This window comes from Leucopleurus acutus (assembly GCF_964270905.1).
Source record: "Leucopleurus acutus genome assembly, chromosome: 1".
Lineage (NCBI taxonomy): Eukaryota > Metazoa > Chordata > Mammalia > Artiodactyla > Delphinidae > Leucopleurus > Leucopleurus acutus.
Genome location: NC_139142.1, coordinates 27,890,696 through 27,913,534, shown reverse-complemented (window position 1 = coordinate 27,913,534; position 22,839 = coordinate 27,890,696). Strand labels below are relative to the sequence as shown.

At 54.6% G+C, this 22,839-nt stretch overlaps 1 protein-coding gene across 2 annotated transcripts; it reads left to right on the top strand.

The window, feature by feature from the left end:
• Window positions 1-1,814: 1,814 nt before the first annotated feature.
• Window positions 1,815-19,489, top strand: VSX2 (visual system homeobox 2; the record flags this gene model as incomplete). Of its 2 annotated transcripts, none has more annotated exons than XM_082834154.1 (5): window positions 1,815-2,184; window positions 3,485-3,569; window positions 7,424-7,547; window positions 18,155-18,335; window positions 19,164-19,489. In XM_082834154.1, 5 exons carry the CDS (start codon window positions 1,815-1,817, stop codon window positions 19,487-19,489), a joined length of 1,086 nt encoding a protein of 361 aa, XP_082690280.1. The 2 variants fall into 2 exon arrangements, with proteins under 2 accessions (XP_082690280.1, XP_082690279.1); XM_082834153.1 differs by having other exon boundaries at window positions 19,107-19,489.
• Between the last annotated feature and the right edge of the window lie 3,350 nt (window positions 19,490-22,839).

Here is a 22,839-nt window from a genome sequence, read left to right as displayed (position 1 = left end):
GCAGATGAAGACCCACCTCACAACAGCCCTTGAGGCAAGGCCTCAGCTTCCATGTCCTATAGGGTTTCTTCTTACTTCTCAGTTTGGCCTCACGGCAACCACAGAGGGCACTAGATATCCTGGCAGTGGGCTGGGAGAGTTAGGGGGTTTCAATCTATTTGGGGGGTTGCAGTTGACTAGCCCAGAAATTCTGAATGGAATTTCTCCCCAGCCTTGCTTTCCAGTCTCTGCCTAAAACAACTCACCCTGTCTTTATTTCCCCTCAGAGGGTGCCTTCAAGTCAAGACAGCTTTATTAGAAACCTACCACTGTATGCTATGCTAGGCACAGTGGAGAGGAAGGTGCCAAGGTAGATAGACAGTCCTTAGTCCCACAAAGCTCACAGAAGAATTAGCTGAGGAGGTGGAGTGCAGGGACTCCGGGGTCCATGGTGCACGTACGTGTGTGTGTGTGTGTGTGTGTGTGTGTGTGTGTGTGTGTGTGTGTGTATGTATAGAATCACCTTCACTTAACACTTGGACCCAAGGGAGCCATCCTCCCTGAAAGCAAGGAACCAGTAGCTCCACTGCCCACCTTTAGAATTTAAGCTTTTCTTGTTTCTCCAGGTGAGGGTCCTACCTGCCTAGAGCAGTTCCCTGCAGCCTCTCACCACTTTTCAACTGGCCCAGCTGGCTGCACTTCTGCAGCTTCCAACACAGGAGTTAGTCAAGGGATCCCCATCGAATGGGCACAGAAGCTCACCTTTTAATTGCCTCTCACACCCTCCCTTCTCCCTCCTCCTTCCCTCCACTTCAACAATGCCATCCGCTTCATCTGTCTGTTCAGTGAACTCTGAGGTATAGCAGACCCCCTGACTTGTCTATCTGATTTACTGGGAACCCCTAGTTCCTTGCTCAGAGCTAGTAAGGGCTCAATACATATTAGTTGAGTGAATGGTTAGAAGAGTAATGAAATCTTTCCATGGAAGTTGGCGACCCTTCATGTTTATTCTAGGAAGATGTTCAGGTGTCCACCGGTGTTCTCCAAAAGAAGTCACCACCACTCTTCTTTCCCTCCAGGAACCCCTACTCCTGACCCCTTTATTCATTCATTCATTCATTGGGCGATATTTATTGAGTAGCTCTTCTGAACTAGGCATTGCATCCTGTGCTGGGGAGACAAGCTTGGAGCTCTCCCACCCCATCTCCCTCTTCAAACCCCCTTCTTTCTCCCCGTTGCCACCACACACCCTGCCCAGGACACTTGCCCCTTCCTCGTTCTGCCTTTTTCGGAGTGCTCCCATATTTGGGTTTCTTTGACCCTGCCAAGCCTGTATAGGATTGAGGGAGGGAGGGAGGGAGGATGGGAGGGAGGCAGCAGGACTCACAGTCTCTAGCACCTGCCCTCAGTCCATCCTTCCACCCCACCCCAGGGACTGTCCAAGCCAGCTCTGCCCAGAATCCCTAGCCACCCAGCCTCCTGGAACGGCCCTGAACCTTGTTGTCTCATCTCAGCCTCTGGGGGCCCTGCCCATGGGCGTCCTGCAGAGCCCACCCGGTGCCTGGCCCCCAGCGCCCTGGCCCCTCAGTGCTGCCCGCGGCGGGAGCTGCCAGCTTTTTGGAATTCCTAATCGCTCCTGGCCCCGGTGATTGGCTGCTCAGCTCTGACCCCACTTGGGCTGCCGCCTGGTTGGATAAAAAGGGAATCTCCTTGGGGCTCCAGAGCATTAGACATCGGAGGGGGCACCTGGGACCAACTTTGTGAAGCGGGGAGCCCGGCGGGGGGGTGGGGGGAGCAAAAGACCTGCGGCCTCAGCCCCTTCAAAGAGCCGAGAGATGACGGGGAAAGCCGGGGAAGCGCTGAGCAAGCCCAAAGCCGAGACAGTGGCCAAGAGTACCTCGGGGGGCGCCCCGGGCAGGTGCACCGGGTTTGGCATCCAGGAGATCCTGGGCCTGAACAAGGAGCCCCCCAGCTCCCACCCGCGGGCTCCCCTCGACGGTCTGGCCCCCGGGCACTTGCTGGCTGCGCGCTCCGTGCTCAGTCCCGCAGGAGTGGGCGGTATGGGGCTACTGGGGCCCGGGGGGCTCCCCGGTTTCTATGCACAGCCCACCTTCCTGGAAGTGCTGTCCGACCCGCAGAGCGTCCACTTGCAGCCGCTGGGCAGAGCGTCGGGGCCGCTGGACACCAGCCAGACGGCCAGCTCGGGTAGGTGAGGGCGAGGCTGTGTGGCTGCCTGACCGGGGTGACAGCCGGGAACCCCACGCCGTCGACTCTCGCTTGCACCGCAAGGCCTCCTCCGGGTGCACAAGTTCGTGCCAGGCCGAGAGGTCGCAGAGCGGGCCTGGAGCCGGCGCGCCCGGGGCGGGGGCTCGGAGGATGCTCCCGGCTGCGGCCGGGTTTTGGCCTCCGCGTTTCCGGCGGCCGAGCTGTGCTGCGGTCCCCGCGTCGGGCCCGGCTCTGCCGCGGCGCCTTATTGGGGCCCCACTGGAAACAAGACTTAGGGTGTCGGAGCGCGTGGGGCAGTCGGGGGTCTCCTTCCATTGCTCCACTTCGGCCCCGGCCTCTCGGAGGACCCGCGCTCCTAGAGCCCGATTCCGTTCCGGGCTTTGGCGGCCTGGGGAGCGGGTGCAGCTTCGGGCCCCAGCCCTGGTGTCCAAAGTTGTCTTTTCCTTCCTCCTTTCCTCCGTTCCAAGCCTCCCGCATTGGTCAGCTGGGTTTTAATTTTCTCCTCACGAGCTTAGACAACCCGGCCACGGCGGCGGCCCAAGGGGTCGCAATCCGAGATGCCACCTAAGCGGCACAATATCTCGGATCCCGGCGCCTCGCGGGCTCGGGACCCCTGGACGACCCTGCCGCGCCCTCCGCGGGCAGTTTTCCCGGCCTCACGTCTCCGCCAGCTCGGCCCTCCGGCTCTGGTTCGCGCTCTGCGATTTCCCCGATTTTTCGCTCTCGTTTAATTAATTAATTTTTATTTGGAGGGGCAACGAAAAGTGGTGCGTCGCAGTCTCTCCAGTCCTGAGGGGGGGCGCATGGTGCGGGCACTGGAAAGGGGGTTGTGCCCGGGAGCCCCCAGCCCTTCCCGGAGTCCAGCTCTCCGCGCCCAGGCTCCGCTCCTGCGGGCCACCTTCCGAACCCCGGCGCCACGGCTGCTAGCGCAGGGCAGGGCGCCGAACCCGGGGCACCGCCGGGGGGCCCTGCGACCCGCGGAGGCTGTCGCGCCCCCCTGCTGTCCCTGCCCAGGCGTGGCTGGGCCTTTGCTTCTCAGAACGAAACAGAACGGAATGTGTTCACGACCTCGGGATTGCGGCGCCGGCGTGGGTAGAAGCAGCCGCGGCTTAGGGATGGCGTAGACCTAACGGAGGGCTCTCCGGGGAGACGGAGCAGGCCCGGCTGCTCCCGGAGGCCGCCGGGGGTGGGGCCCCCGCGGGTTTCGGGAGCCTGACGCGCCCGGGTGCTGCGGAGCGCGTCCCCCATTCTGCCGCACGTGCCTCCGCCCGCTTTTCAGATTCTGAAGATGTTTCCTCCAGCGACCGAAAAATGTCCAAATCGGCTTTAAATCAGACCAAGAAACGGAAGAAGCGGCGACACAGGTAAGGCCCCTGCAGGGTTTTCTGTCACCTTCCTGCTCACCTATACCCTGCCGTCGTCCCCTGATCGGGGATAGGGTCGCTCGGACCCTAATTTCACCGACTCTAGATCTGAGGTCCGCTGCTGTGCCAGGACGGGGAGATCAGACATTGTCTGGGGACATCCGTCCGGGGCCCTGGCGTCCGGCCGTGCCGGGTGAGGACTTTGACCGTCCGCCGGGGAAGCGGCACCGTTTCAGGCTTTCTCCTGCTTCTCCAGGAGAAAGGAAAGCCCCCAACTAGGGCTAAACCCGAGCCAGTCAGGAGCTGACGGCCTCCAGGTGCCAGCCCTGCATCGGCACATTCGGAGAGCCACGCACACCTCCGGGCGGGCAGATGGCTCTCCCCTCCCGCCGGAGCCGGTTCCTCTGCCCTCTGCCCCGGCCCCTATTCCTCTCCCGCCGTCCCTGTCAGCGCCGCCAACCCCCTATCTTTCTGCGCCCACCGTTCGCAAAATCTCGAGCGTGATACCCGCATGGATGGCAAATTTTCCTTTGGCTTCTGCTCCTCTGTGATCCGTAAGCCTCAGTTTCCTTGTCTGTAAAATGCGGAGGGAGGAGTGTGTGCACTGAAGGACTCCGCAAGCCCTCGCTGGAGTGGAGTGGGCTGCCTTGGAGGATACAGACTAAAGAGCGAGGGTTTTTTTGTTTTTGATTTTCTTTAAATATTTTAAAAATAGACATTACTTGCACAAAGTTAAAATACAGTAGGTGCCGAAAGGTATATCCTGAAAAGTAATTCCCCACACCAGACCCGCATTCCCTTCCGCAGCCGCTACCAATTCCTTGTGCAAATGTATGAGGAGGTTTTCAACAAATAAAGGAGTGAGAACCAAAAATCGACCTGACTTCCTGCGGGTGCTGTTTGCCCCTGCGCTTACCCTAGCTTTGTTTTCCCAGATCTCTCTCCGCCCCAGTGCGGATGGAGCGCCCGCAGGGTTCCCGATCGCTGGGTGGACGTTTCCCCCTGGGGTGCTCTCCACCTCATCCTCTTCTCCCCAATTTGTCCTCAGGCTCTTTGCACACTTTCTCTGGGTGCTTTTCTGCCTTCCTCTCTTCCTTCACACCCGGAAATGACCCCCACGTTTTAAAACGGTTCTTCCTCGCCTCTCAGGCCCCAACAGGTTCTGGCTTGAATGGGGGTGAACTTTGACTTGGTTTTTTGGTGACCTCGGTTTGTTCCCTTCAGGCGGCTGTTTGTTTTTGTTTTGTTTTGTCTTGTTTTATTGTAAATGGAAACGTTTTTTTAGTCCTGATCCTGGGTCATTTTTTACATTCATCCGTCCAGCAAATATTCATTAAAACACCTCCGATGCATTCATATCATGCTGGTGGCAGGGTGGGGGTAATCCTGTCAGCCTCTGGAGCCTGGACAGGGACCTCCAGCAGGGACAGGGACCCGGAGGGCAGGTTGGAGTCCGGCTGACTGGCTTCTGTGCTGCTGACCGAATAGAGGTGGCGGAGGGATTCCCACAGCCAGAAGAGCCCCGGACAAAGCACCCCCAGGAGCAGTGCTTCTGCATGGGGGCATCTCCTTGTGCAGCACTTGGAACTGACTGACCCACGGCCGAAAGTCCATGCTTAAGTTTTCTAACCCTCTATCCTCACCTGATACCCTCTCCACCAGGGAAAATTGGGGTGCTTTGGAGGGTTCCCAGGGAGACAGGACAACAGCCCTAGGTTTCGGGCTATTTCTGGTACACGAAGGGAACAGATTATTGGAGAGAGGAGAATGGCTGCTGCAATTTTTAATTAGTAAAAAATGTGTTTTCCTGAGCCTCTCTCATTTGGGGAGTTCAGGTAAGAGACCCTGGAATATGGTGATGAGAGGCAAGCATCTCTTGATCACCCAGAAACACAAGAGGCTTAGCAGGGGTTAGAGAGGGGAGTGGGAATGGAGCAGCAGCCTTTGGAGTCTCTCAGGTTTTGCTCTTCCCTTTTCCTGGAAGGCTCAGCTCTGATAGACTGGTTACAATGGGAAACTGAAGGGTCTGGGGTTCTGCGTAAAGCCAGGAGCAGGGTTTGGGTCACGTTGTACGGGGCGCAGGGAGACTCCCTGGAGGGCACATCGGCATAAACACGTGGATTAGCTCTGAGGCAGGAACGAGGGGAAGTTTGGGGGATTTGAGGCATTGTTTCATTTTGTTTCTTTCTTAACTCCTTTCTTTTTTGTTTTGTTTGGTTTTTTTGTTTTGGGTTATTTGTTTGTTTTTAATGAGAGCCGAGGCTGACACTTGAAAGGTTCTGAATGACCTGCCATCCCCTTTCCTCTTTGGCTTTGGCCACGCCCCAATAGCTGTGTGCCTCAGTTTTCCTAGTTTTGAAAAAGACTTGCATGTTTTGATTGTTTATTTTGACTGTTCAGGGTCCCTTCGGTAAGTGGCAGGAGAGGAATAGAAAGCAGCAGATCTTCAAAATTCTGAAGAATTAACTTTCTGTATACATAAGCATTCTGTTCTCCCCAAGAGGATAGGAGAAACACTTTAGAATCAAACCAGTCATTTTCTATAAAGAGCAGAATCTTTCTTTCTCACACATCCCCCTCCACCACCACCCCCCGCGTCATCCTCCAAGACGTTAAAGCCAACACCAGCACAAGGAGTATACGGGGCTGACATTTGTACTTTTTCCTTGTGTTGGGAGAGGCGAGGGCAGCAGCGAGGGATTTTAAACCACACCCACCCCTCCCATGCTGTTTCCAGGGTCCAAATCCCGGAGACTCAAGCAGGGAAGGTACCATTGTTCAAGTGGAGTCTACGAACAAATCTGGACTATACTGCTCCCCAGCTTGTTGATGAGGGTGCAGGATAAAGGTCACCTAGAACCTGGTGAAATCCAGGTCTGAAAAAAGAATTTGTGTCTGTAAGTGGGTGTGTAGTGTATTTATTCAAGAAAGGGGGCTATGAACCCCCTAATATTGGAGGTAAAACATTGTATGTACTGGAGCATATCCATTTGCTAGGGTGAGAGGATGTGGCTTTTACTGGATTCTTAAAGCAGTTTATGACTCAAAATAGGTCAATGTGAACCGCTCTGTGGGCGCTGGGGGAGTGTGTGGGAAGGCGCTCTCGGGATGACCTGAATGAAACTCCCCTGAATGGGGCTCCCGCTGGGTGAGTGGCTGAGCCTGTGTGTGGGATGGCGGGGAGGTGACCCTTCACTTCTGAGCCCAAGAAGGGACAGAGCACCCCCTTTCCCATCTCCCTGCCCCAAGACTGCGTGGGGCGGCTCTAAGGAGCCTTTAGGTCTGGGCAGGTGAGGAGAGCGGGGCATGCTGAGGTAGGGTGAGGGGCCGCTAGAACCAGTTAGTTCTCTGCTGTACAGACGCTGGGGCTGGGGCGGCTGCTGCATTTGACCTTCTGGTGAATCTCTGAACTCTGAGTATGATTTAAAAGATCGACCCTCCTGTCTGTGGGAGGAGCCCAGGAAGCTGGGCCCGAGGAGGCTGAGGCACTTACTCACCTGGTGAGCCCTCCACGCTGTGCCTGGGAGAAGAGGGGCTTTCTGTAGTTTTCTAAAATTTGTGTCTTAACACCCTTTCCCCCCAAGCACTTCCAGGAAGATTCCCAGTATAAAACGTCACTGAGGGCTGAAATAATACTCCCCACCACCAGAAGGGTAGTGTGGGCCCTCAGACTTGAATGAAGAAGAGTTTAGAGGATGGGGGGGGGGGGCCAGGGAGCGAGGTTGCATCCGATTGTGCTGGCCAAGCCTGGGTTTGGGGTCTGTCCAGGAGCCATGGGGGAGGGCCATTCTGTCCTCTCTGGGACAGCTTTTTACATTTTTGGGGTCCTGACTGACTTTTTTTGCTCCCCTCAGGACAATCTTTACCTCCTACCAGCTAGAGGAGCTGGAGAAGGCATTCAATGAGGCCCACTACCCAGACGTCTATGCCCGGGAGATGTTGGCCATGAAAACGGAGCTCCCGGAAGACAGGATACAGGTAACAGCTCTGAGTTCCTCTCTCACACTTTCCTTACCCTCAGGGACATCGACTGCCCCAGGCTCCCAGACACCCATCTCCCACCCCGCAGCAGAGTGTGTGCTTGCCTGTAATCACGTCCTCATGCACAGCAGTTCATTTAAGCAGGCAGGTGTTTGCCGAATACCTACCATGTGAGATGGGCACTGCTGGGGGAACAAGAGACTTAGCAGAGGAGGCGAGGCCTGCTGCTGCACTGTGGGCTTCCTGAGGAGTATGTGAGACAAACCATGTGCCTGGAGGTGGCCCCAGCCCTCTCTGGGTGCCTGGGGGTGGGGGAGCATCTGTCTCCCTTCCTTCCACTGCTTTCCCATGAGGAAGAGGTTGCCCCCTCCTTTCCTATCTATTCCCCACCACCTCCATCTACCTGAGCCTCCTTCCTCCTCACAACCCAACAGCTGGCCCTGCCCAGGGCTACTGCTCCTTGACTTCTCCCAGATCTGGCCCATGATGTGCTTATTAAGCCCCTCCCCGTCACTGGAGAGTTTTGTGGCGGAACCAGCCCTGACCTGGACTGGGCTGTCCTCAGCTCTGCTGGGTGCCCAGCCTCCTTTCATCAGTGTCAGGATCCTCCCAAGTCCAGGACGCCCCTAGCTGGGCAGGAGTGGGCTGCTTAATCATTTCTTCGGGAGGAGATGAAGTCTGGTGATTCTCCAGACAGGGCCTCCAAGAGCAGGAAGAAGTGATGCAGTTGGAGGAACACTTCCAGAAGCTTTGGGGTTGCCTTAGTTGGATCAAGACCTTTAATCAAAGTTGCTCCTATTGGGACACCTGAGTGGCCCAGAGTAGTTGACGGCCCAGGCTGGAAAAGGGCGGAAAGGGTCCTGACTTCCTGAAACCCCGTCTGCTCCGAATCTCCTCCTCCTTTGTGTCTCCACGTGTGATGTGAGTTGGGCTGGGTAGGGGACAAGTCCAGAGGAACCGAATAAGGTGTGTAGGTTCCTTGCGCTCCCTCACTGGAGAACCAGAGAATGGGAAACGAGGCGTGAGCTCCTTTTTCAGAAGAGCCTGCCTCTCCACTGGAAGTCTATGGGGAATTTCAGCCAATGGCTTTAGACAGTGACACTAACAATAAGCTCAATTATTCATAAGCAGATTATCTGTTTGGCGTATTATCCATGGTGGCCTGGATCCATCATACCCCCCAGCTGAGTTCCAGTGGGAACAGGCTGGGTGTTGCTTCTGGATCTTGTGTGTGTGCGTGTGTGTATGTGCGTGTGCATGTGGTCATGACGAGCAGCGGGGGTGGGGTGAGACTCCCCGATTTCACCGTTGGTTGGTCCCACACTTGCCCTACTGACCAGTAGGAAAGAACAGCCCGTGCCTTGAGGTGGCTTGTCCTGAAATCCCTTTGGCTGTGGTGGTGGTGGTGGGTGGGAGTGTCCGAAATATCTGGGGAAGCTCGCCCTTGCCCTCGGCTGTCACTGCATTGCTGCAGATGCCCAGCCGGCAGACTCTAGGCTTTTTAAAATCGCCTGGGGCGTTGTCTACAGGGTGCTGTCTGAAGCCACCAGAACCAGCATGGATGAGCCAAGAGTGTGGAGTACATTGATTCCCTGGATTGTGAGGACTGGCTGTGGGATTTGCGGCTATGGGAGAACCAAGGCAAGGATCTCTCCAGCTCTTCCAGCACTGCCTGGTTCTTTGGCTAAATGATGCCCCCAGAAGGTGTTTGTGAATTGTCAAATAGCCACGCCCCCAAGTGCTTTACCAAGTGGCCTGGGAAAGGTCTTAACATCTATCGGTGGCAGTCACAGCTCTATCCCACAGAGCAGTTCTCATGTGCCCAGTGCTCTAACTACGGGACATGCACAGGAGAGGCAGGGTGGTGCAGTGGTTAGGGACACCAACTCTGGAGCCAGACTGTCCTGGCCTCACCAGTTACCAGCTGAGTGACTGTGGACAAGTTACCTCACCAGCCCGAGATTCCCATTGCTCGTCTGTAAAATGGGGATGACAGTGGCAGCTGCAGGTGTCATGAGCCATGTGTGTGGCGTGTTCCAGTGGGTCCGGTATGGGCCCAGCTCACTTGGTTTGAGCTCTGATCTCATTAAATCCTGGCGACAGCCTGTGGGGGAGAGAACATTAGCCTCCTTTTATAACTGAGGAAAGTGAGGCCAGACAACTAGTAAGTGGGGGGACACAGGGACCCACCTAAGGTCTCTTTAGGCTGCACCTAAAGCCCACTCATTCACCACCTGCCTCTTGGGTTTGAAGCCTTTGCTTTGACTTGAAGCTGGAGGAACAGAGATGATTTGATGTCAGGTGGGAGGCCTGTATCAAATCTTCTTTATTAAAAACCCCCCGATATTTATTGAGTACCAGATACTGTTCTAAAAACCCCCAAAACTCACTCATAACAAAATTATTTTTTGAATGAGCGAATTCAGGTACATGAGTTCAAAAGGGTGAAACGTGAGTCACCCTTGCCACTGTCCACCAGCAGTCCCTCCAGGGGTTACCAGTTTCCTTTGGTTCCTTCCAGAGATAGTTTATGTATATTCTTTTTTTAAAAAAAAAAATTTATTGGAGTATAATTGCTTTACAATGTTGTGTTAGTTTCTGTATTCTATTCCCAAAGGATCCTCAGAACGCCCGATGGACTAGGTACTATTACTATTCCCACTTTACAGGTGGGGAACCTGAGGCCCAGAGTTCAGACCTGAGTCCCTTTAGACTCCAGAACACTTACTTCACTACACTGCCACCCTTCCTCCTCATTTCCTCTCAGCATGTTGATTTAGTGGAACCAGTGCGTCTAAGGATGGACCCTACCACTCAGAGCCAGTCCCCTCCCCTCCCCCAGCTTTCAGACCTTTGTCTATGTGTTGAGGCTTAAGGGGAAGGGCAGTTATTAGAGGCTCCAAGTCTGAAGTTAGACATTCTCAGGTGGAATGGAAAGGTTATTGGACTGGATATCCAGTCAGGGACCCAGATCTTAGTCCTGGCTCTGACACCCACCAGGCATGGCAGAGGCCAAGCCATCTGTAAAGGGAAGAGGGGGAATCCCTCCCAGAGAGCAGCTTCCTCAGAATCACCTCTCTCACTGGGCCCCTGGGCTGCCATGGGTGTAATGGAGGAGTGGGACAGCCCCAGGTGGACAGCTGGGACACACACTTTTGCTGGGCCAACCCAAGTAAGCCCCTGGATGTGTCTGAGACCTACTGTCCAATGTCTAACGAGAACACACTGTAGATGTGAAAAGTCAGACACACCTACTTCTAATCTTTGTTTCACTGCCAGCAAATCAAACTCTGAGCCTCAGATTACTCATTTGTGAACGAATAATAACAAAAATGATCTAAAATAATTTAACAAAAGTATTGTTATTGGCATTATTAGTACATAGCATTGTCCCAGATATTAAGTGCTTTCCATGCCCTTTTTCATTACATCCTCACAAAAGCTAGATGAGTTAGATGCTATTCTTATCCCCATTTTCTGGATGAGGAAACTGAAGGGCTGAGAGGTGAAGTAAGTGGTGGACTGGGATTCAAACCAGGTACTCAAGTACTATCTCAGGAGAGCAAATGAGGGAAACGGGAGCACCCATCTACAGAAACTGGAATAATTAATGCAAATTGCAGTGATGAGGGACCAGCCCCCTCAGTAGTGGCGATTCCCTCTGCCTTTGTGCTTTGAGGGCAAGCACTTCCTCCCTCTATATCTCTCTGGGTTGGAGTGTGAAGGGATAAGGTGCATTGCTGGGGGAAGAAGAGATTTCCAGTCTTCATATCAGACTCAGACACGAAGTCCTTTCTGTGTCTCTGAGAAATGCTAGGATATGGCATTCTGGAAGCCCCTGCCGATGTCAGCCCTGGGGAAGAGGAAATGGATTTCCAGATTGACTTTATTTCCTCTGTGTGGTCACTCATTCTCAGAGTTGTAAGATAGGAGAATATTAAGCTATTCACTTATGTTTACTGTATTTTTTTCTGACAAGAGTTGTATTTATTTAAAATGCCTCCATTGCAGAGATACGGATACACAAAGTGGACAGAGACATCTCACCTCCACTCTTAGCAGCCTGGTGTGTTTGGAAGGATGATATTTGGATTCTCTGACTAGCACTGTTCCATTCTGCCTCTTTTAAAGTGGTCCCCTCCCAAGGGTAGGGAACAAAGTTTTAGGGGATTATATTCCAGAAGTAAGAAGATAGCTGCCTGGATGGGAAAGGGTTTCCGTGTGTCTCAGCCCGGGACGTTTATGAGCTCACAGGGCAGCTTTTTAAAATTACCCGTGCCAGCCCCCCACACCTAGCAATGCTAGGTTTGGTTTGATGTGGAGCCTGCACGTTTTTAAAGCTCTCCAGGTGATGGTGTGTAGCCAGTGTAAAAATGCTGGGTCAAGGGCTTCCCTGGTGGCGCAGTGGTTGAGAGTCCGCCTGCCGATGCAGGGGACGTGGGTTCGTGTCCCGGTCCGGGAAGACCCCACATGCCGTGGAGCGGCTGGGCCCGTGAGCCATGGCTGCTGAGCCTGCGTGTCCGGAGCCTGTGCTCCGCAACGGGAGAGGCCACAACAGTGAGAGGCCTGCGTACAGGAAAAAAAAAAAAAAAATGCTGGGTCAGAGGCTCAGGAAAAGAGTTTCAGTGTTTCAAGTGGGTTAATATGAGTGGAAGAAAGTGGAGTACTGGGTAACCTGGTGGGATGACCTGTCCAGAGGTTCAGGAAAGGATGCTGCGTGGGGCTGCCAGGAAACATGGGCAGAGCTGCCCCCTAGTGGACATCAGAGGCTACAGCAAGGCCAGGCTTTTCTGGGCCTGAAGCTGGGACTAGAAAGGGTGTGCTGAAATACGCTGTCAGAAGTGCTGAGTGGGTGTGGAGTGTGAGGTCGTTAAATCATGCCAGCAATGAGCCCATATTAATCAGTTTCCAGTCAGAGGAGAGGAGAGAATCTAAGTGACTATGATGGCAAGTGCCACATGGCCAAAAAAGCCGGGCCCGATAGCCTGGGGCAAGATTGGAGGGCAGGGCCTGGGGTAGCCAAGGGGCCAGAGGTGCAGAGCATCTATCATGCAGGATGTCTCCTTTAGTGGGGCTATCCTGGAGGGACTGCAGAGGGAAGGAGGCCTGGGCACATAGTCCTGTGGGGATACAAGGCTGGGAACTCGTGAATACAAGAGAAGCCCTGGTTACCCACAAAGGGAGAGAGACAGCTGACAATGTTGCCTGCCGGCTCGATGGGTGCCCTGTGGCCGAAGAGCATCCATTTGGCGAGAAGCCCTTTCCTGGGTCCAGTCCATCCTTGGAGGCATAAGCTCTTGGGACCCTCTCTGCCAGGTGTCGACAGCCAGAGGCCTCCTACCTGGGCTCTCTGAGTGCTACTGGGCACCACCTGTGAGGGAAAGCGCACCAGGAAACCCAGGCTCTTTCCCGAGCTAGAAGATCTTCCCCCTCTCCTTTCCCTGGTACTACCAAGTTGGTGACCCTTGATGTCCCTTGTAGGCCGCTTCTCAGGCACTTGGAGGCCCTGAAGTGGAAGGCAGGGCTCTGGTCCTTGCTGGGGCCTGGACGCAGGCTCTCCTGAAGAGTTGCGGACCCGACTTCCTTGAGAGTGGAGCAGTGTCTTCCAGAAAGTACGCAGTCAGGAAAGTGAGAGAGAGATTGAAGGAGTATTGTGGGCTTGCCAGAACCAAGAGACCACGCAGGAAAGGGGGCCCAAATGCTGAAAAGACATGTCAGAGGTGGGAGATGGGAGGACCCGGCTTTACGGGAAAAGTGTCACTGAGCATATTTGCTTGAAAGCAAATCCTCATCTCGTAGCACATTTGTCCCCAGAATTCGCCCAGCATCAAGCCAACGTTTTTCAGTTCTTACAACATGCCAGGCATTTCCCATGCACTATTCTGTTGAATTTTTACAACAAACCTTCAAGGAAGTGGTACCATAGGGCAGAGGAAGAATCGGAAGCTCAGAAAGGTTAAGAAATGCACCCAAAGTCACAAAGGCAGTTGGAGATAGAGCAGGGGTCTCCAACCTAGGTCTTCTAGCTCCTGAGCATAGCCAGCTGCATGGGTGGTCTCTTGCATTTGAGCCTCAAGGGTCTGGGAAACATTAGAAACGCGGGAGAGTCGCAGGGGCATCTGTTTGGCCCCTAGAGGGGAAACTCGAGGCTCTCTGCATTAAAATCTTACAGCCTGAAGGTTAGCTCTGTACCCCCATCACACCTCCTGGACTTGTTACTGTTGTTATTATTATTATTTGTCAGTCCAGCCTTGCTGCAGAGCACGTGGAGAGGGCCAGGAGGGCAGGTAATGCCACTGATTAACCTGACCCCTGCACAGACTCCCACTGACTTTCTGTGCCTCCACTGAAATAATAATAAGTAGCTTTTATTGAGCACCTTCTGTGTGACAAACACTGATTTTAGGCACTTTCATTAATCCCTGAAAAAGTAGGTATTCTTTTTTTTTTGATATTCTTATTTTATGCTTGAAGGGACAGAGACTGAGAGAGAGCAAATAACTTGCCCAGGATCACACAGAAATCTTTGCCACAGTTGGGAATTCCAGTTCAGGACTGGCTGCTTTCAGTGCTTCTTGCAAATGTTTAAGTTCTGCACACATGCTGGTTGCTTCCAGGAAGGGAAGAGAAAGGCAAATAGGAAGAGTGGTTAGGGTTAATTCTAATTCCTTGTCCTCTTGCCTCCAAGGCACCAATGCCACAGCTTCCCTGCCAGCTGTCCTACAAAGAAATTGTTTTGGCTGTCCAGGTTTCCTCCATAAACTGGAGCAGCATCTGGTCTTCAAAGAGCCAGGCATTCCAGGAGCCCATAACCAAGGGTCTGGATGACTCCTGGTTTGAGCGACCAGCTGGCACCAACTCCCCTTGGAGCATCTGTGGGCAAAGTCTGATCTGCAGACCAGTTATTCATTTGTCCAAATTAGGAGACTGAGGAAAACAGTTCTGTTTACAGGCCCCGGAGATGATCTGAATCCCAAGTCTGCACCCTCTTCCTCAGTGTTCCAAGAAAGATGCTGTTTCCATCTGAGAGCCCTGCCCCCCTCTCAAGCTCATGGAATCCTGGGGAAGCCAGGGCAATGCACCTTTCCAGGCACCCACACTTGGGGGGGTGGAGGGAGTGGGAGTGGTAGCGAGCATCTCTGCTTTTGTTTACTCCACAATCCCTTCTCCAGAATACCTGATTCTATTTATTTATTTTTTTGCTGTGCCATGCAGTATGTGGGATCTTAGTTCCCCTCAGGGCTCGAACCCTCGCCCTCTGCATTGGGAGCTTGGAGTCTTAACCACTGGACCACCAGGGAAGTCCCCAGCATACCTGACTCAAAACCGTACTGAAAACAGACACTTCTTTCATCAGTTTGTCAACAGAACTCATTCTTGGCAAAAACCAGATCTGACCTCATGCTCTTTATTTGTCCCTTATGAATATGTGTATGTTTTGCTGCAGAAATCAAAGCCGGTTTGACTATGGGGTACCACTGCTGCTGCTGCAGGATGTTACATAACATGTAATATATGCATCACATATTTTTTCTAAAATCCAAAACATTCTGGAGTCTGGTCCCAATGGGTTCCAGTTAAGGGCTTGTGGTCTTGTTGTTTTGTAATGCACCGTATTCAAGCAGGAAGGTTATCTCCTGCCCAGGAGGCAGATGGCTTACTTAGATTTATAAAGATAGCCTTCCCAACCCTCTGTGGTCAGACTTGGAATTCCACCTTAGAATTCCATCGCCAAGGGGTTCATTCTTTGCTGTCTTCTCTGTGAGGTGGATGAAACCAGAAGTCACTTACACCTTTCTGTGGCTTAGTCCTTTTAGATTTTTCCTCTGTGCAAAAAAGCTTGAGACGAGTACTTGTAGAGGACGACCAAGTGCTAACGGGAAGGAAGATAGAGCAGGACAGAGGTCTCAGACAAACTTCAAGCTTTGGGTAGGGCAGAGGGCCTGCGGGACAGACAGGGCCGCAGGGGAGAGATCTAAACACACCGCAGAGCCAGGCCAGGCGGATGGCCGAGTTAGCCCGAACTCGCATGGTGCACCTATTTCCGCTCTTTAGTGCACGGAGCGCAGCCATCTAGTAGCCTTCAAATTACATAAACCCGTTCCTTGGCCAGGTTCGCTGAGTGCGGTCTGGGTCTAGACCAGAGGGAGGCCTTGCATTAGCTCCGCAGCTTTCCAGCAGGGACGGCAGGTGCTAAACCCGGTGGTGGCAACGGTGCGGCTCACCGGAGGCGGCGCCGCCCAGGGAGGGACGAGCGATCGTTTTCTAACAGCGCGGGCGCGGGTCAGTGTGAGGATTGAGAGGCCCGGGGTGTCTGAGGCCGCATCTCTCCCATTTTTAGAGTTTCCTAGTTATTTACAAATGAAGAAATGCCAAAACAGGTTACACACATTTGGGTCAACTTAAAGGTGTGCGAGGACCGTGCGGTCTGGAAGCAGCCCCGCAGAAAGTCTGTGACCGCGGGGCTCTGGGCGCCTTGTGGGTGCGGCCGGGGCGCCCCCTGCTGGATGTGGCCGGCCGCTCTCCACTGCAGACTCGGAGCTGTCGGGAGCTGCCAGGGAGCTCACTCCGCCACCTGGCGGCGGCGGCGGGAACCGCAGGGGCGCGTGGACTCCGAGCCCCCGCCGAGGCCTCCCCGCGGCCGAGGCAGCAAAGGGTTAAGCTGTCAGCGGCGCGATGTTAAACAGGTGTCAAAGGCTCCCCATATATCTGCAGATTGAAATCAAATTCTTTGCCGTATAAAAAGATAAATTACCCAGGCGCTGCCGCGCGTCCCACTCATCACGCCAGCGCCAGACGGCAAGCAATTTTTTTTTTTTAATGTGCTAACGACCTAATCAAGCAATCAAGTCGGAGAAGATTGCAGAGTGACCGGGGCAGCCATCTGCCAGCAAGCCCCGCATTCATATCCCGCGCCCCCGCGTGGGGAGCGGGCCGGGGAGGGAGCTGCCGAGGGGGAAGAGGGGAAAAAATCCTAAACAAATTAACACCCAATTTTTCCTGTCTAATTAGTTAAATGAGAAGCGTTTGGGGTCCCCCGGGGAGGGGGGGCGGCTTGCGGCGCGGCTCGCTCTGCCTCCCCAGCATTAATTAGTGCGGGTCAATGCGGCGGCTCCCGAGAGAGCAGCCGCTTTAATTTCCCGTGATATTTCAGTGCTTGAGGCCCATCGATTCAAACAGAAATTAACTTATTTTTCAATCAGCCCAGGGCTGCCCCTGGGGGTGACTCTTCTTTTGCCGCCTCCTGAATAGAGCTGGAGCAATTTTTCATCAAAAGCTGAAACCTCCGCCGCCGGGGGCGGGGGAGGGGGCCCGGAGGGAAGGGCGGGGACCTGGCCGAGGTGAGGGAATGGAAATCGCCCAGGAAACTAATAGATTCTCCCCGAACCCGCCTCTGTCCTCCCCCCATCCCCCCACATCACGGGGCGCTTGGGTGGCTCGCCGCCGCCGGGGTCAGGACCTGGAGGGGCTGTGAGGGGACCAGAGGGGGCTGGCGGACCTGGGGTCCTTCCAGAGACCCCCGGTCTGCCGCGGGCCTCTCACCTGCTTGAGGGACAGTGCAGCTGTCCCTGGCTCTGGCTCCTGTCAGCTGCAGGAAGCCTCAGGAAAAATGCTTGGGGGGACCAAGAAATTCCCCCCTCCTCCATGCATGAAAGGGACCCAAGGATCTCCTCCCAAAACCAGGCTGGAGTGTTGCAGATACCCCCAGCCCACCCCATGCTCTTTCAGACCGTGCACCAGTCAGCTTTGGGGCCAGAGAAGCATCCCCTAGAATGTCCCCTACCGCACTCTCCTAGGTCCCTACCTTCACATGCTCCTCACACCAGAAGCATTTTGTCTTCCTTCCCTGACTGAAGGATGGCTGCCCAGCTCCCCCAAATGTCATTCGGTGTTAGGTCCAAAATTGTGCACAGTGGGTGAATGGAGGACACCATGGCGGGGCAGGACTTGGCCAGGACAGGGCAGAGAAGGGAGGCTGACTCAGGCCTCTTGGGAGTGTCCCCTGCCCTGCTTTGCAGCCGTTCCCAGGCTTCCTGACACCTGGATGAAAAGCCCTGTGCTGCCTGAGTCCACACTGACCTCGCCTGCTGGGACTGCTCTGGCCTCTGCAGTTCTGGTGGAGAGAGAGCCCTGAACCAAAGGCACTGGAAAGGACTTTGTCCTCTACGAGCCAGCAAAGGGATTCTGTTTGTATGCTGGAGGTGTGAACACTTGCAAGAGAGCTATGAGGGTCGGGCTTCTCGGCTGCAAACTGAGGACCACATGGGGAACTGCCCATCTGCCAGACCCTGTCCAGGAGGTGTCCCTACTCCATCACCTTAAGCTGCTTTGATTTAAAAAAAAAAAAAGACCATTTTGCCCATCATGTTCTCACAGGACTTGTGTCTCATTCTGGACACCCTGAGCCTGGAGGAACCCCAGGGGTACTTCGGGGTAGGTGAGCTTAAGTAAGGATGCCCTGCTGGAGAAAGCGAAGTCACAGGGGAATGGGGCCGTTGGCAATCAAAGAGGCGGGTCCCTTAACTCCAGGCAGACACAGCGGGGTAGGGGCCTGGCCTCTGCCTGGTGGAGGACGCCCCTGACCTGTTCGTCTGCACTTACAGGTCTGGTTCCAGAACCGAAGAGCCAAGTGGAGGAAGCGAGAGAAGTGCTGGGGCCGGAGCAGCGTCATGGCGGAGTACGGCCTCTACGGGGCCATGGTGCGCCACTCCATCCCCCTGCCGGAGTCCATCCTCAAGTCCGCCAAGGATGGCATCATGGACTCCTGCGCCCCGTGGCTGCTGGGTAAGAGCCTGCACTCTCCCTGGGGCCCTGCCCCTGTGGTGAGGGGAGCGGGCTCCCTGGAGGAGGGGATAGAGCCCTGGAGCAGGGACGCCTGGCCACAACAGCCTGGCGGGAGAGAGGCCCTCCAGAGCCGGTCTCCCTTGGGGGGCTCAGAGGGCAGGCTGCGCCCAGGGCTTGGTGTCTGTCCCTCACACCCACCTACTGGGTGCCTAGGACTCTCATCCTGGACGGATCCCCCCTGTGAGTTCTTTTGTCCTGTGAGCAGGGGATGGCTATTGCCCCAGGGTGTGTATCCTCCTCTTCCCTTGGCTGGAGCTGGGGTTGTGGTGAATGAAACAGCCCCTCTTGGGGGTTGAGGGGACCTCTAGGTCCCTTTGGCCACCCTTCTGGCTTTGCCCAAAGGACTTCTTCCCCCTAAATCTCTCCACCTGCCATCCTCCCCCATCTGCCATCTGGACCTGTGTCTGACAGCAGCGCCAGCTTATCTTGGAGTTCTGAGATCTGGAATCCCAAAAGGGAGGGCTCGGGAGCAAGTGCTGTGCTCAGGAAGGGACAGACAGGACTCCCGGGGGCCAGGTGCCCAGGGACTTGGCTGGGAGAAGCTCTCTGCCGGCCTGGTGCCCCGCTGCTGCTCCGCAGCCTCATCCCAGGCCCCCCTCCCGCTGCCCCGGCCCCGACCCCGACCCCTGGGACTCGCGTGACTGCGGTGTATGAAGTAAGGCTTTCTGCTCGTCCTTAATTCTGGCCTCTCTCTATCTTTGCCGTTTTCAGTTCAAGATGGCTTTCCCAGGCGCTTTTCTAAACCCGAATACCAACAATTCTTTTTAGGGATGCACAAAAAGTCGCTGGAGGCGGCAGCCGAGTCGGGGAGGAAGCCCGAGGCGGAGCGTCAGGCCCTGCCCAAGCTCGACAAGATAGAGCCGGAGGAGCGGGGTCCCGACGCCCCGGCCGCCATGTCCCAGGAGGAACTGAGGGAGAACAGCATCGCCGCGCTCCGAGCCAGAGCGCAGGAGCACAGCACCAAAGTGCTGGGGACTGTGTCCGGGCCCGACAGCCTGGCCCGGAACGGCGAGGAGCCGGAGCGGGAGGAGGTCCCGGACGAAGACAGGCCAGCGGAGAAGCTGAGTCCGCCGCAGCTCGAGGACATGGCGTAGGCAAGGGCGCGCAGACACCGGAGCCCCAGGACTCTGCTCGGCTCTGCTCGGGGCCTGTGGTGCTGGGAGGTGTTCTCAGAGGCGGGGCCCAGGCCTGCTCTCTGCCACCCTCCCCCACCCCACAGGCCCTCTGTGACCCCCAGGGGACTTCAGGCACAACTCAGTCCTGGCTGAGGCTTTGGGCCACGCTGAGACATCCCTACCTAGTCCTGACCTGGCCAGCACCCTCCTCCTCCAACTAACAGACCTGCCTCAGAAGCCTTCTTGCTGCCCCAGACCACCCCCTCAAGCTGCTTTCAACTCAGTCCTTTGGCGGCTCTCCATGTCCGAATCCACCCCTTACTCTCTGTTCTCTTGCTCAATAGCGCCCTCCTTCCCAGCGCCACACCCCCGTGGACTGTGCTCTGTCTAGACCCAAAGACCGCTGCTGCAAACACACTGGCCGCCACAGCGGCGACACGGATGGAGGACCTGCACTCCAGTGCCGGTGTCCTGAGCGCCCCAGCCCCCAGCGAAACTCTGCTCCCCTGCCTGCTCCTTCCTCAGTGTGGGTGATGTGCTGTCCTGAAGGCCCAGGCACAACCCCTGCCGGCCCCCGGCGCTGGGGCCCAGATTCCAGATTCAACTTGGAAAGTCTCAGCCTGGGCCCCTCGGCCAGCCTTCAAGTCCTGCCCTCCACAGTCAGACTCAGGAACCCACCCTCCACACCCAGCCGGTCCCACCGTTCCTCCGCACACAGGTGCCAGTGCCGCAGGGGCAGTGTACAGTACCTGCAGTGAGGCCAGGGTCTGCCCTGCAGCCAGGGGGCACCTCTCACAGCTGCTGTGACTCACTGCACCTTTGGGAAGCCAAATCCTCCACCCAGGGCCCTTGGGTGTGTGTTTCTGGAGCATCCTGACCGCCCCCTCCACCCCCCAATATGTTGCCTGTGACCCTGACTTGCTGTGCAAGGCATCCTTCCCCTCAAGATTCTTGCAAATCACTGGTTCGCATGTGCCCTGCCTTGGAGCAGCCCAATCGAGCTGTAAAATGAACACAGAGGAAACCACAGATCTTGACTCAACTTGATCCAGGCCAGTCCTGGAGGGGGCCTGGGGCTATAAATAGCCGTCACAGTTGATCACAAGAAGAGTGTGAGAAAAGGCTAGAAGGAGAGCAAGGGAGGAGCCAGTGTTAGACCCAAACTAAGCTACAGGCACACACACCTTCCCGCTGGGTGTGAGCCGTGGTGCCTGTTCTCTAGAGTCAGACAGTGATGGGGTAAGAATAGGGGACGGGGCTTCTTCCTGTCTGCTGATGGGAGGACCTGTCCATTCTGATGGCCTCTCTGCAGCTGCCCCTTCCACCCAGGCCAGGCACATGTCCCGCTCACCCCCATGGCATTTTCCTCTACTATCCCACCCACCCTTGCAGGGGATCCCTTGCAAGAGAAAGGCCTGAGTCAGTGAGCTGGGATTTTAATTCCACATCAAAAGTTGATTTCTTCTTCATTCCGTCCATGGACCTGCCCCCCAGTTCTTCCTGTCTCTGTCTCCCATTGGTTTGAAGTGTTAGACTGTAGTCCCTGGTGTGTACATAATGTACATAGAATCAGAAGAAAGAAACTTGATATTGGAGTGTTTGAAATATGGAACTGTAATAACTTCTAGGTATTCGAAACCCGTGATTTCTGTGCCATTTTCTGTAAAGATACAAGTAAGAATAAAATTGATGTAAAAACGGCGGAGGAGGGATCCAGGAGTGCTCTGTGGTGAGCACCGTGTGTGTTTGTGTGTATGGGTAGCATAAAAAGTAAACCCATGAAGTCATGTTTAGGTCAAAATTACTAGATTCCTATTTTAAAATTATTCCAACTGTAGAGGCACAGTGGTCTGCCTTTCTCCACTAAGCTGATGTCACTATTTGTCACTGCAATATGGAACCCTCTTCCATTACAGGCATAACTGAGATATCCCAGCCAGTGAGCCCCTAAGTTATTACCTGTGACTCCTTCCTGCTCCCCACACAACAAATTACCTTGACCTTTCCCTCTGGTCCTTACTTATAAACAACCCTAGTTCCTTCGCATCTCAGGTGAAGCCCACAGCCCACCTTGGCCCCCGAGAGTACTGACGCCCTGCCTTTTGTGTACACATGTGCACTCGAATATCTCACCTACAACTCAAACACAGCAACAAATGGAAAAGGCAAAGTCATCTGGAACCGAAAGTCAGATAAACCTATGCTAAATCCCTGGGAAAGAGGAGAATAAACAAGAGAAACAGCATAAGGGAGACCCCCTGAGATCGCTTGAGGACAGCTGCGCCCCGCTGACTTGATGATGTGTTGGGTGGAATCACAAGATGAAAGAGCAGATGGAATGGACTTACACAGCTTATAGTTGAGCTTTTGGCTCGAGAAATCTCATAAGATTGTTTCCAGTTAGCTCAGATATGGAACTCGTTGTCAGAAAAGGTTTTTCTGGCAGCCGGTCATGAAACGAGAATGACAGGGGGTCAGTGGTCCCTGTACCCCAGACTGGGCCCAGGTACAACTCTCCTGGACCCAGAGCCTGGGGGATACACGTGGGAGATCTCCGACTTCTATGTGCTGAAGGGAAAGGCCCAAGAACCTGCCTTCAAGTTCTGCCCACACAGTGCTCCCCCAGGCCACCCCTGAGCATGTTGGGTCCCTGCAGGACTCACTGTCACCCCCGGCTCTAGGAATGCCTTGCGCTCACCCTGCTCACCCCCAACACTCCAGCAAATGCACAGCCTCTCATCTTTCATGTCCCTTCCTACCTGGAGCCTTCCTGACTCTCCAGGCGTTCTATACCCTCTGTTCTCTCATAGAGCACATGACACATTCCTCCATTTCTGCACTCTATGCATTGTGTTGTAACTTTTTATTTACAAGTTTATCTTCCCCACAAGACTGATTTCTTCAAGGGTGGCGATGGTATCTTATTCATCTTTTATCCCCAGGACCCATCAAAGGGTCACTCAAGCCACTGTTGAATGAATAAATGAATGAATGAATGAATGTTCTTTCTCTAACTCATCCATTTATTTAACAATTTCAAACATTTATTGAGCATCTACTGTGTACCAGGTAGTGGGGCAAGGCACTGGGGACAGAGTGGTGGGCACAGCAGTCCTATTTGGGGAAGTAAGATACAAAATTGCAAGCATCCTAAGGCCTCAGAGGCTCTAGATGAGGGACCATGAAAGCATATCTATGGGACTTGGGTCAAGGCGTTTAACCTCTGAGCCTCTCCTGTGTTCTAAATTGAAATAATAACCCTGGGTCCTTCAGTCTCGTACTGTTGAGAGGAAGAAGCAAGGACAATGGCAAAGGTACCACATGAGCAG